The sequence below is a fragment of the Vicugna pacos genome, chromosome 26 (assembly GCF_048564905.1).
Source record: "Vicugna pacos chromosome 26, VicPac4, whole genome shotgun sequence".
In the NCBI taxonomy this organism is placed as follows: Eukaryota; Metazoa; Chordata; class Mammalia; order Artiodactyla; family Camelidae; genus Vicugna; species Vicugna pacos.
This window is the reverse complement of record NC_133012.1, coordinates 20,132,714-20,146,139: the sequence shown is the minus strand read 5'-3', so window position 1 is coordinate 20,146,139 and position 13,426 is coordinate 20,132,714. Positions and strand designations below refer to the sequence as shown.

Here is a 13,426-nt window from a genome sequence, read left to right as displayed (position 1 = left end):
AAATAGTTTGAACAGGATTCTGTTTCTCCTGAAACTTCTTGGCCACGGATGATTCCCTTTCGTCCCTCCACTGTGCATTTCCAAATCCTCCATCCTCTCCCGCCTGGGAAGATCCTGTGCCTAGGGTCATCACTCGGAGGTTGGAGGAAGCACCTGGGGTGGTGCTGGGGCCCCCTGCAGAGTCGCTGTGAGCTGGGGTTTGGAAGAGGGAAGGGGGACAGGGATCAAGAGCTACACTTAACCATTTAATCCCCAGATTGTGAGACTGAGGGCCACCCTCTGTCACCGGTTTTTAGTGTGCTCTGAAACAGGATGACGAGGTAGGAGTTAGATACAAGTCACGGAGAACTGGACCTGTTTATTCAGGACCTGCGGGAGGGTGGGTCTGAGGAGCACAGCGCGAAGGCGGCGGACATCTCTCCTCCTCGTGGCCTCTCCCCTCGCTGAGAAAGCCAGGCTTTGCTGTGACGCTGAGGGGAACAAAGTGCTCCTCCCAGGAGCCGTCCACTCTCCACACGAGGCAACTCGACCATCCCCCGCCCACCAGTAAAATGCTTCAGTTAATTTTTGTTCAGGGCTGGATAATTTTGTGGCCACTAATTATATCTGCAGCTACGCATAGAGAGAGGCCTAAAAATAGCCCTTTGTCCTCTCACTGAAAGCACCTTTTCAAATATTAACCTCGCAGCCCCCCCCCTCCCCGGAGGAGGCAGGCAGCTGACTCCGATCTTCCGGCGGCGGGCGGGGCGGGGCGGGGCGCAGCGGCTTCCCCAGGTCGGGACGCACCTGGATGCGCCCAGCGGGTGGAGGAGTCCCAGGTCCCGGAATTCACATTTCTTTCTGGAGAAGTCATGCCTAGGTTGGTGGAGCTCAGTGCTTAGCCTGTGTGAGGTGCTGGGTTCAATCCCCATGACCTCCACTAGGAAAAAAAAATAAAGAGAGAGAAGAAAACACATGCCTTGAGTGCTCAGGGCCGGGCCCAGGGCCGAGGCCCCAGGTCTTAGAAAGACGACTGATGTTGACTAGGAACCCGACAAATATTTCCTGTTACTGAAAATGTCTTATCCAAGAGCCTGGTCTATAACATAAATACAGAATTTTAGTCATATGTTTAAGAACAGGAAAAACACAGGCGTAGGTGGAATTTGCTGACCGGAGAGGAGAGTGGAAGGGTTTGTTAAAGAGCCTCCCTCCAGAGTCATACCAGCCTTGGGCTCAACTCTTGCTCTTCACTCTTACTGTCCACGTGACCTTGAGTAAAGGCATTTTCCTTTACTTCCTCCCTGTGAAATGGAGATAAATCCCTGTCCTGCGCACAACATTGATGAGTGAAGAAGGGAAAGCATCATGTAAAACGTTCAGCAGTGTCCAGCTCGGGGCGAGCACCCGAAAGAGGAAGCCGTCCGTATCCTCACAACGGGAACCTCCAGGGTTTCTTGTGATCATCAAGGGGAAAAGTTCTGGTCCCCAAAAAAGAAACGGCCCTTTGTCAGTCCTGTCCTGTGACTGCGCTCTAAGGTGGACACAGATAAAGCCAAGCGTGATGCCCATTAAAAATTTAACTATATATCATATTCATTTATTATCAATCCACAGGATAATTTGATTGCTACATAAGCTCATAAAAGCTTTTTCATCTTTACAAAATTAAAAAAAAAATGTGCCAGAAGGATGTATTAACAACTGCCAATAAACAAGAGAAGGAAAATCTTAAAATTATAAATTTGCTGTAGAAAAGATAAAAAACAATTATATTTTCTTTAGAATTTTACCTTGAATAAAATATTCCCCTGTATAAAAAATAAAAAAACTTGCTCTGGTTAGAATTAGAGTATTTCGTCTTCAAATCTGGGAATTTGCATAACGTCTCCAGGATTGTTTTCCTCTGTACCGCGTGGCATTCAAGCATAGCAGATTAGAAAGATTTTTTTTCTTTTTTTTAAAGCAGTCTTAAAATGGGACATCTGCGGAGAAGTTCATTTTCTTCTCCTCCTCAGGGATGTGGAACACAGCCTTTGAGGGGAGGCAAAGGAGGAAAGAAACTGGATGGGAGGGGAGGGGAGAGGATGGGGTGGGGTGGAAGGGGAGGGGAGGGGAAGAGGATGGGAGGGGAGAGGAGAGGACGGGAGGGGAGGGGAGGGGAAGAGGAGGGGAGGGGAGGGGAGGGGTGGGGAGGGGAGGTGGGAGGAAGGATGCTGACTGTGCTGTGGAACAGAGCAAGATCACAAGAAGGTCTACCTGTAAGTGCTTTAAGATAAGGTGCAGAAGCAGACTGCAATGTCGCTAGTACTGCCCTATGTACATATTCACAAGAATAAAAAATTCCAGCTAGTTCACATTTTCATATCCGTTCCGAGGCATCCACTCCACCATGCTGCCCTTGACCGCAGGCAATGCAGCACCCCACTGCCCGTGTGGGTGTTGGTCCTATGACGTCCTTGAACTTGAGGGAGCAGCCCTGGAAGATCCAGCAGGCCTAGGGATTCGCGTCTACCAATGGGCTGGAGTCCTGAGTTTAAAAAGAAGGTCCAGTACTGGAGTTGGACACAGAAATCACTGTTCTATTGTCAAGGTTTTTCCCTTAAGATTTGTCTAAAATAGGTGTCAGAGAGAAAAAAAAAATACAAACAAACAATAAGACAAAGCCAAGAAATCCCAACAACCACCGGGGGGATCAAAGGCTTAACAGCTCTTGACCCGGGCCTGGGTGATGTCAGATGTCTTCTTGATGACGCTGGCCCGGGTCTCCCGGTCGGGCCGACTGCTGCTGGGCGCGGGGGTCACGGAGGGGGCCAGGGGCAGGTCTGGGAAAGGGGGCCAGGAGCTGTTGTAAGGCACCGGACAGCTCTCCTCTTTAATGGTGACCTGGAGGTCGGGCTTGTTGGAGGTGACGAAGGTTGCCATGCTGGGCAGCAGGTAGGTGCTCCGCGTCCCCATGTTGCTCAGGTACTGCTTGCCTTCAATGTTCCTCTTCCGCCAGTGTGGCCGCCCCTTTCAAAGAAAACAAGAAAGATATGTGTTTTCTTTGCCTTCTCTTGAATGGCTTCTTTAAAATAACGTGCCCCTCTTCCTACGTGTCGGTGTCTGAATTTCTTAAGAGGCCCGTGGAGTTAACAAGAAGTGGAGCGACTCTGCAGCCCTGAACTGAAATCCGTCCCGTCATGCACGCCCCCGGCACCGGTTTCTCTGCCCTCTCACCCGCGCCCACTTACTACCTCCCAGAAACCTAGCCGAGACTGTTCTATGAAGGCAGGAAAACAAGGCGGCCGCTGGGCTTCTGGCTCCCCTCTACTCCCATCGCCCGGCCCCATCCTCAGGCAGCTCCGAGCCACGGCGGCTGGTGTGTCATGGTGGCTTGGTTTCTCCCTGACGGCCCGATCTGATCTTTGAGTCAACCTGCGTTCTCAGGAGGAGGGAGGCCAGGCGCTCGTGACAGCGGGGAATGCCCCTCGACTGCTTCCAAATGGGTACAGCCTAGAGCTCCCGTGTGGAAGCAGACGGAAGGAGCTGGAGTCCCACCTTGAAGAAACGGGGTCTGAATGGACGTAAGCATCCACATCTACTGTCTTTTCAGAATTCTTGGACAAGGCTTGCAAATATTTGTACGTTGGGAAACTGCTAATTCCAAACACCACTAGTCAGTCTGTCTGTCTGTCTCTCACTCAAACACAGACACCAAGCAGGCCTCGCAGGAATACTTCCCCTCACCATTACAGCCATTTCCTGCCGTGTAGGAGCCCGTGTAGGGGAAGGAGGGAAATCAGAAGCAGGAGACTGAGAATCCGGACTGAACACACACCCGGCCTCTGGGCCCGGATCACAGAGGGCGGGGCCTCCAGGCATCGGGGAGCTACTTTTGCTCAGCACTTCCTGACGCTGACTTTTCATCCTGGCTTTCGGCCGCCCCTGGGACCTTGCATTTCTGCTTGGAAATCAGGATGTTTATGGAAGGAAGAATATCAACGTTTCCGGCCTTTTCCTGCCATCATAGCCTCCTTTCTGACGGTAACGTCTTACTCCCTCCCCTCCCATTCGGTTCCCAGAGCTTCATTTTATAATTCAAAATCCAAAAGCACTGTACATTTTACATTATGTCTATTTCACCACCACCAAAAAAAAAAAAAATCCAGAAGGGAAACTCGTGATCAGAAGGAAGAAAACTTGGCCAGCAGCAGGGACGCGGCGGGCGCGCGGGGAGCGGCCACCGGGCGCCTGCTGCAGCCACGGGCGGCCGCCTCGCTTACCTCTGAGCTCTCCTCGTCACTGGGCACACTATCGGTAGTTTCGCTTTCTGTTCACAGAGAGAAAAACACAGGGCCATCATTCCTGCCCCTCAAACTGTTTCGAGGCTCAGGCAGTGTTTTCAAAATGGATCAGCACTCCTTTCTTCAAAAGAGAACCGGGTCCCTAGACTCATCATCTCCGCCCCCCTGTGAGGTCCGACGCTGGGGCCTGGGCGGTGCCAGAGCGAATTTTACTCCTCTCACTTTGCTCCTTCAGGGGAAAGTTTGAGAGCTGAAGGGGGACTGGTGTTCCCTGAGCCAGGCTGTGTTTATTCTCGGCCTCTGGGTCCCGGGATGGGGTGCGACTGTCTCCCTTGCTGGCTTAGAGGCTTGGACAACTAAGGACTACTTCCAGCCAACAGCCAGTGAGAAACTGAGGCCCTGCATCTGACAACCTGCCAGGAACTGCGTTCTGCCTCAAACCGTGTGAGCCTGGGAGCAGAGCCTCCCCAGCCCCATCCTCAGATGGGACAGCGGCCCTGGACCAGCCCTTAACTGCTGGTTTGTGCAGAGACTGCCCTGAGCAGAGGACCCAGCAAAGCCAGGCCTGCCCTCCTGATCCTCAGAAACTGTGGGATGAAAAACGTGTGTTGTTTTAGGCCAGTAAGTTTGTGGTTACATGGTCACGCAGCAATAGATAAGCTAATTCGGTTACCATCCCGATGCAACCTGCCAGCTGTGAGACACGGAACGAGTGACTTAACCTCACTGAGCCAGTTTCCTGATCTGTAAAACGGGAGTGTAAACACCTTCCAAAGGGGCTGATGTGATGACTGGGGAGAGGCCAGCATGGGCCTCGCTACACCCAGTAAGGGCCAGTGTGCCTTCGTCCTGCGCTCACTGGCCTCGTTCCACGCTGGATTTGCACGACAGGCTGGTAAACAGAGGCAGAGTCAACAGCTGGTGACTACATGTCACCTGGACACAGAATACAGGATTTGTTTAAAGCAACACATTTTTAATTTTTTTAAGTAAAAAAAAATTTTAACTGTTTTATATACAAAATGGATGGTGTGCAGTTTTTCAGTGTTCAGAGCGTTGAGAAATGAAAGCACAGCAGGCAGAACTTCCCAAACCCATGGCCCTCGGAGACCCTGAGTCTAGGTCATTCATCTCGCAGACAAGGCTGGGAGGGAACCCTAACAGTGAGCATTTACGGGGTGTTCTACCGAATGCCGGCGCCTCTGATGCAGGTCTTGTTCAGTCCCTCAAGGGCCCTAAGTCAGGGAGCAGCTCCCATCGCCCCCCTCCCCCCCGCTTATGCAGAAGACCTTGTGTGTTCTTGGGCCTTCTACCCACTTCATTCCCAAACCCATGCAGGGACTGGCTTCCAGCCTCCAGTCTTGCTGGTGTCACAGCTGTGACCAGATGCCTCCCAGCCCAGAGCCCTCCCGGCCACCCAGAGCACCAGCCACAGACCAGGCTCTCCACGAATTAAAGCCTAAGGAACAAATGGACAAACTGAGTCACACATTCATTCCTCAAACAAAGAAACCGCAAGTGACTGCACTGGGGCCTTCATGCACGTTTCTGTGCCACTGTTCCCCAGTGACTTCACCCAAGTGATCGCCGAGGGTGACCCTCAGACCTAGAAGACGGGCCTGTCCACCCTGCAGGCTGTGCAGACTTTCCAGAAGCATCCCCGGTGGGGGCAGTAGACGCTCGAGAAGGCTTGACTCTCTAATTATCAAGGCAAACCGGCCCCACTGAGATGTTTCCACACCACAAGAAATTAAAAACAACAGCCAGGGAAAATGCCCCTCCTCACTTAAACTGCACACTCACTCAGGACCCCAGGAGGCAGGAATCAGCGCTGCCACTCCCGAGAAAAATGCGGAACAGAGATGTTGAGAAACCAGCCAAGGTTGTGGACTGAGTCAGCGCCAAGCAGGGACGACAGAGCGGCCTCTGATTCTGGGCCATGTGCCGAAGCTCTCCCGCGGCTCTGGCCTCTGATGAAACTTCAAGATCCCCTTTCCATTTTTGTGGCTCACTGTCTTTGTGCTCCGAAGCCAAAGTTTCTCTTCCTTTCCTGCATGTCTAGGCCCCTCCACTCCTAATCGTCCTCCCTGAACACCAACACCTTCTGTTCCTCTACCCTTCCAATAAAAACCCGATGCCACCAGGCGTGTTCCGGGGGTTGGAAATTGGCGAAAATGAGCAGGTAGCTCTGAGGTGCTGGGTCCCACCTCAGCCCAAGTCACAGATGCAGGAGGGGCGGGGAGGCAGACCCCGGGGAAGATTCCTGGGTAAGACCTTGGATGGCCATGAATGTGATCAGGTTGTTAATGGCCTGTAAGAAGCCAGTTTTCAACTTCAGGGAGACAGTCGGAGACAGAAGACACACATGCTCTGAACTTGCGTTTTCTGCTGACACTTGAGTTTTTTAGCTGAGAAGCATTGTTTCTAAACGGAGATCAACTACTTCTGAAGTTGTTTGGAAGACTCTTCGATTAGCAAACAGAGATTTCTAAATTTTATTGTTTAAAAGAAGGGCCTTGAGTGCCTTGAGCCTGGGAGCAGGAGATGCTTGAAGCACTAGCCCGAGGATCCAGACCCTTCTCTCTGGACGACACGGTGCTCACGACTACCCGAGTCACTGGCTCAAAGTGCTTTGCTGGGGGCACTCACACCCATTTGCCTCTGTGTTCTTGGTTCTCCTTCACCATTGCCACTTTCAAGATCGGTTCTTACCAACAAACGAGTTCACGGCAGCTGCTGCTTCCAGATCGACGTTACTGCCGATACGTCAGCGTGAGCTGTTTCATCTTCCCTTTTGCTTAGTTTGGATTTGGTTGTGTATTCGTTCCGAGTAGCATGGAATAAAACAAAACCTGGAGTTGCTTCCCTAGTATGGTCTGAACACGTTGCGGGTGTTTACAGAGTAGTAACAGCGACCCAAGGAGTCTGTTTATCTTTCTGGTCTGTTTCCCTGAAAGCAACTGGGGTGAGAATGAAGGGAACGGTTTGGACTAGATGATCCCAAAGCTGCTTCTTCCAGAGCTGAGGTTTTGGAATGACGCCAGTCTTAGGTCACCTTCAAGTTAGCCCTGTTTTTACTGTCAGATCATCTCAGGAACACGATGGGGAGAGAGACAGTATGTTTTCTGCCACAGCCTTTTTGCACTATGACATCTTGGTGCATTTTCTGGAAGGCTCTTGTTCCACAAGTTTTACTAACAAGATCAACAAGGATTTCTTTCCCTCGATCATTTCCTCAATTACTTTCACTAGAAGGCTCGAAGAAAAGGTTCAAATCAGAGTCCTGTGAATCTCCAAGCACTTTTATTTTTGCCCCACCCAACTAAATGCAAGCCTGTTGTGGTTTCCATAAGGACCCAAAGTCTTGCCTGCTGGTTGCTGGTCAGTAGGAAATCTTTCTTGTCTCACGTATCACCAGTTAATCCTTTGTCTTAAGCTTTCTTCTTCATCTCTCATCCACTCTTCCCTGAAATACTCCCGGGGCTTCCTTTTACTGTATCACCAACAATCCTGGTGCCACTCATCAGGCAAAAGGCCACTTTATGGTAGATCTTTAAAAAACAAAATCACTCTTCTCTAGAGCCTCCCAAGGTTGAACTTTGGGACACCCCTCCCCAGGATGAAAGTTTTATGAATCCAACTAGAATTTTATGCCTTCTTGAAACAATAAAACCATCCAATGCAATGATGTATGTCAACTCAAAGAAACTGTCTCTTTTCTTGCTCACCATAATATTTAGACCAGGGAGAAGCCAGCCTTGCAAAAATGAATGTGGTTTTTATACTACTGGGATTATATTTCAATGATCAGTAGGAGGCCAAAACAGCAAACAACCACCTCCAAATACTGGTTTCCTAAACAAGTGGAGGAGAGGGTTAAAGGAGGTTGAAATTCAGTTGAAGAGTCCAAACAACGGAATCCTATCACGAAAAACAGGCAAACAGCCTATTCTCATGGGGAATATAAAGTTAGAAGAAAGTTAATACACCCCCTAAATCTGCCTTTCCTGGTAGCGAGCTGTGAAGGCTCTTGTTTTAGCTACCCATGGCCAGTAACACGAGAGTTTCTTATGTGCCCGTGGGCTCTGGGAAAGCAGCAGTGATGACACATCTTGGTTCCATCCAATAAGCCTCCCTCCAGAGCGTTCAGGAGGATTCAGACAGCGGACACGACAGGAAGAAGTGCAGGCTGGGCTCCAGCCAGACCCCGGCTGCCTGCCGGCCTTGCCCGAAACGCCGCCTTTTCAACTCCTGCAAGTGTCCTGAAAAGGGTAATGAAATTTTCATTTCTCTCTCATGAGTCAGCTGTTTCGGGATTCTTTTGCTAAAGCAAAATGCCACTGCTGGCGGGAACAGCAAGAAGAGGCCTTTCCAGAATCCTCGAGAAGACTTTAGAGAAGTCTGACTCAATTAGATAAACAGAAAAGTCTTCTCCAGCCTCCCCCCAACACACACACAAACACACACACACACACACACACACACTACACACACACACACACTACACACACACACACTACACACACACACACACACACACACACACTGGTGTAATGATACCTGCAGCGGCATGACAGACAAGAAAGTCCCACATTTTTCAGCCAGAATCAGGGAAATATGAACAAAGTAGCTTAGTGTTTCAAGTTCCTGTTATTCCAACAGTAACATCAGGGCATAAACATCCTGCTCTGCTTCCTCTGGTTGGTCCTGGAGATCCTGGGACGTGGACCGTTCTGGACGGCGGAGCCCTGTGCGGTTGTGCAGGGCAGCGTCACCCCGGAAGCGCGAAGAACAGGCCTCTGGCATCGGCTACGCGTGGGTCTAACTGTGCGACCGGCTGTCCGGCCCCGGACACACTGCTTCACCCCGTCAGCCTCAGATTCCTAATTTCTAAAGAGAGAGGAACGAGGGTGCCCAGGCTGCCAGGGTTCTACTCATGAGAATTAAAGAAGGCAATCGACTCCCAGCATGTAGCACAGCTCCCAGGGCACAAGAAACACACGACAAATAGCAGCTATTATCACGGGGGGCGCCGGCAAAGACCAGGGGGGGCGGCACCCGCAGGAGCTCAGAGCACGTTTGATGAACAAACAGCTGATGACAAGCTTATCCTGTTGGACGAATCGTAGGCTTCCTGTAGCCAAGCCTGGTTCTCGCTTTCCTTTCATGTTCCCGGCACAAAAGAAAGCTAGGACCTTGAGGATATTCTGCTAAGTGACGTTAAGCCAGTCATAAACGAATAAACACTGTATGATTCCACTCCTATGAGCCAGACTCACAGGGACAGAAAGTAAAAGGGCAGCTGCCAAGGGGCTGGGGGAAGGGGAGTGGGGCGCTACTGTTTCACGGTCACAGAGTTTCAGTTTTGCAAGATGAAAAAGTTCTGCAGCTGGAAGGTGGTGATGGTTGTACAACAGTGTCAAGGCGGCTAATGCTGCTGAAATGTACACTTCAAAATGGCTAACATGGTAAATGTTATGTTATGTGTAGTTTGCCACAATTTAAAACAAAAAGGGAAGCAGGTCTAGCTCAGTGGTAGAGCGTGTACTTAGTAAGCATGAGGGCCCGGGTTCAATCCCCAGTACCTCATTAAAAAATACTACTACTAAATAAATAAATAAACAAACCTGGTTAACACTTCCCCTAGTTTTTTAAAAAACAAAACAAAAAGGAGTGAAAAAAAAAAAAGATAAGGATAAAAACAGGAAAACAAAGAAGTTAAAAATCGGGGTTCAGGAAATAGGAGGTTAAGGTAGGGGATGACAGGTCACAAACCCCCCATCATCTGAATTAACCTCACTCTACTGCTGACCCTGTGCCTGTCGCTGGGGTGGCACCCTGGCTGGAGGACACGCTCTCTGGCAGCACATAAAGGACACTGGGGAGAATTCCTGAACCATTCATTAGAGTGGGCTGCAGTCACCCCTGACAGGGCCCCTGCTTGTTATTTTGAATATCTGCAAGCAGTAACACTGACTCAGAACTTCTGCTTCATAATTGTGATGGAGTCCCCAGAAGTTAAATGGAGATCGTCAGAAAGCGTGTGTAAGATGCTGTAATGTTGGTGGGAAAAAGGAGCCATCACTTTATCCTGTAAAGATGGAAGAACTGACTGAATTTAGTTCTAATCTTGACTGTCAGGGCCAACTCCTGCAACTCTGTGGTGCATTCCCTAGAGAATCAGAAACGGGCTCACTCACCTAGCTGTCCTAAATAAAGAAAGAAGGGGAAAATATATGGAAGTGACAAGTAAGCATGGTGGAACAGAGTGGAACAAGGATTTGTGACCTGGAGCAAAGTTCCTTCCTTCCAGTGAAGGACCCAGAAAAGGTGACCTCTAAGGCCCTGTCCAGCTTGCTCAAACTTAGATTCCATTAACAACACCCTTCCAACTTGCTGATAATTTGTGCAAATAAAACAGACTCGGACGAACTACTTCCCCAGAGAAATCTGAGTATCTGTGGGTCACGTGTGAACACATTATGGGTGAGCAAGTACAATGCTGTGACCGTGTCTCCTGACTGAGAACATAAGTGTCCAAGAAGATGTTGGCTGAGAAAATTACAGCAAGAATAATTCCAGCCAGAATAATTCTTAGGACAGAGGAGAGGTTCTCTACTGTGTTGGTGCAACGGGTCACCCTAGACTAAAGGCCTGCCCTCCCGTATTCCTTCCTCAGGTGGCAAGGTTTCCGACCCACCCCCTCACCTGCGTAGGAGGACACGGGGGAGATCTGCAGAGGGTAAAGCTCACTCATGCTGACCGGCTGCTCGTCGCTCTCGGTGGTCACCTCGACAACTTGGCAGATGTCTGGCGGATTAGTGACAATCTCTTGATCCTCAATGTTGCTGTCCAGATGTGACTGTCCTACAACTTCAAAGAAAAGACGGCCATCACACACCAACGTCGCCAGCCTTCGCCATCCCAGCATACACGCTCAAGAAACACAAACTTCCTGCAGAGAGCCCAAGAGCCGGGACTCAGATTCCAGGTCACCAAATGGCGTCTGCCATGAAATAACAACAAGCCTTACTTTTGGGTTAATGTCCCCGTAGAAGTCGCCTGCCAATAATCTGGCTCCCCAGGGCTATTTCCAGTGCGCCTGCCGACGGTGCTTACATGTGGCAGCATCCCAAACTCCTCAGCCAGGAGCCAAGGCTGAAGGACCAGAGGCTGCATCCAGACCCGTCCCAGGGCCAGAGACAGAAACAGTGCTTTGAACCTGACCTTATCTGTTTTCTGCTCTTGCTTTGAAGGAAGCTGCCATTGCTATTTTCTGAGTCCTGGGGTCCAGAGAGACATCATCAACTCTCATAAGGAAGGGGGACCACTAAAATCTACCCTACTGTGTCATTTCTAGCTGTGGGATGCTCTGTGCACACTCCCAGCCCTCTGCCTACTCCGCAGGCAATGGTTGTAATCTCAGGACGATGGAGAAAAATGGTTTCCCAGTCCCAGCACACCTTAGCGGAGTCAATACCCTGAAACACTGGTAAGATGAATTCTGACCCCCACAACTTTTTAAAAATTAAACTTCTCAGTTTGAGATCACTATAGATTCACATGCAGTTGTAGGAAATAATACAGAAATCCAGCATGCCCTTTACCCAGGTGTCCTCCAATGGTAACATCCTGCAAAACTACGTACAGTATCAGGATACTGATGTTGATAACAATCTACGCATGATCTTCAGATTGCCTCCGTTTCACGTGTGCTCCTCTGTGTATGTGTGCTTAGTTGTGCAGTTTTATCACAAATGAGGTTGCAAGTATACACTACCACAGTCATCACACTGACCAGTTCCTTCATCACAACCATCTCCCATAACTGCATCCACCTGCCTTCAGCCCCCACCCCCTTTGTCTCTAACCCCTGACATCCACTCATTGTTTCCCATTTCTATAATTTTTGTCCCTTTAAGGATGCTTCATAAGTGGACTCACAGAGTAACTTCTTGAGACGGGCTGTTTTCACTCAGCATAATTCCCTGCAGATTCATCCAAGCTGTTGCATGTATTAACAGTTGGTCCCTTTACACTGTTGCATAATACTCTATGGCATGGACGTACCACAGTCTGTTTTTATTCACCCACTGAAGGGCTTCTGGGTTGTTTCTATTCTTTGGCTACTACAAATAAGGTTCTATGAACATTTGCACACAGGTTTTATATGAACATAAGTTTCCATTTCTCTGGGACAAATGACCAAGAGTGGTAATTACTGGGTCTCATGGTAGTTGTATGTTTAGTTTTACAAGAAGCTGCCAAACTATTGTCCAGAGTGGTGATACCATTTTACATTCCCACCAACAATGTACGGTTGATCTTAATTTATGCACCTTTTGGTCAGCTTTTGGTGTTGACACTATTTTTTGACTTTAGTCATTCTGGTAGAGGTGCAGGAATACTTCATTGCAGTTTTAATTTGAATGCCTCTAATGCCCTGTCCTACTTTCAAACAGAGCCGACCTTATACTTCTATTGGCAACTGATTGGATGGAATACCCCTGGAAACTGGCACCAACAAACAAATGAGAACAATGTTATCCCCAGGGCCTCTCTCAAAGCTTTGCCATCATAATCAATGTTTCGCTCGTGCCTGTGTAAGTCGTTTTAACACTTCAACCCAGGAGCATGACAGGGAAAGCATCATTATCCTGTTATAAGTGAAGCCATTCAGGCACAGAGAAGTCGAGTGCCTTCCCTAAAGCCACACAGCTTGGATTATGTGCAGTGCTCTGCGTCCCCCAGCCCTTTTTCGGTCATCTGTAAAACGTTCAGGTGAGGCAGGAAGGCGGCCACATTCCAGTTGCGTTGAGAAGTTAGCAACCTGGGCTAGCACCTGTTCTGACCGTTGAAAGTATTTTGATTGCTCAAGTATCTCTGTTTGTACATGGATTTCTGTTTTAAGTGCTTGTGGGGGGATGGCAGTGATGAAGTGACTGGCATAAGGAAGGGAGAACATAACCTGATTTCTACTCAGGGAAGGCTTTAGAAGGGAGTGAGAATTCACTGATTTTTCTAGTAAAAAAAAGAAAGGCCCCAAAGAGACTGAGAAAGGAGATCTGGGGATGTGATAAAGAGTCCACAAAGTCACGGCACACAGAACGGAGGGGAAATCGGATGCCGAGCAGGTTCTCCTGGCGGGGATAAAATTAAAG

At 49.3% G+C, this 13,426-nt stretch overlaps 1 protein-coding gene across 4 annotated transcripts in view; it reads right to left on the bottom strand.

Annotated features, from left to right (window-relative positions):
- Window positions 1-2,161: 2,161 nt before the first annotated feature.
- Window positions 2,162-13,426, bottom strand: part of IRF2 (interferon regulatory factor 2) — a 77,702-nt gene continuing 66,437 nt past the window's right edge. For 3 of the 4 annotated variants that reach the window (XM_072950474.1, XM_072950473.1, XM_072950475.1), the window contains 3 exons: window positions 10,974-11,138; window positions 4,245-4,291; window positions 2,162-2,991 (listed from right to left, as the gene is read on the bottom strand). In XM_072950474.1, the coding sequence (XP_072806575.1) occupies window positions 2,683-2,991; window positions 4,245-4,291; window positions 10,974-11,138 (521 nt within the window). In that variant the 3' untranslated portion in view covers window positions 2,162-2,682. The remainder of the gene's footprint in view (window positions 2,992-4,244; window positions 4,292-10,973; window positions 11,139-13,426) is intronic. The other variant, XM_072950476.1, reaches the window with a different exon arrangement.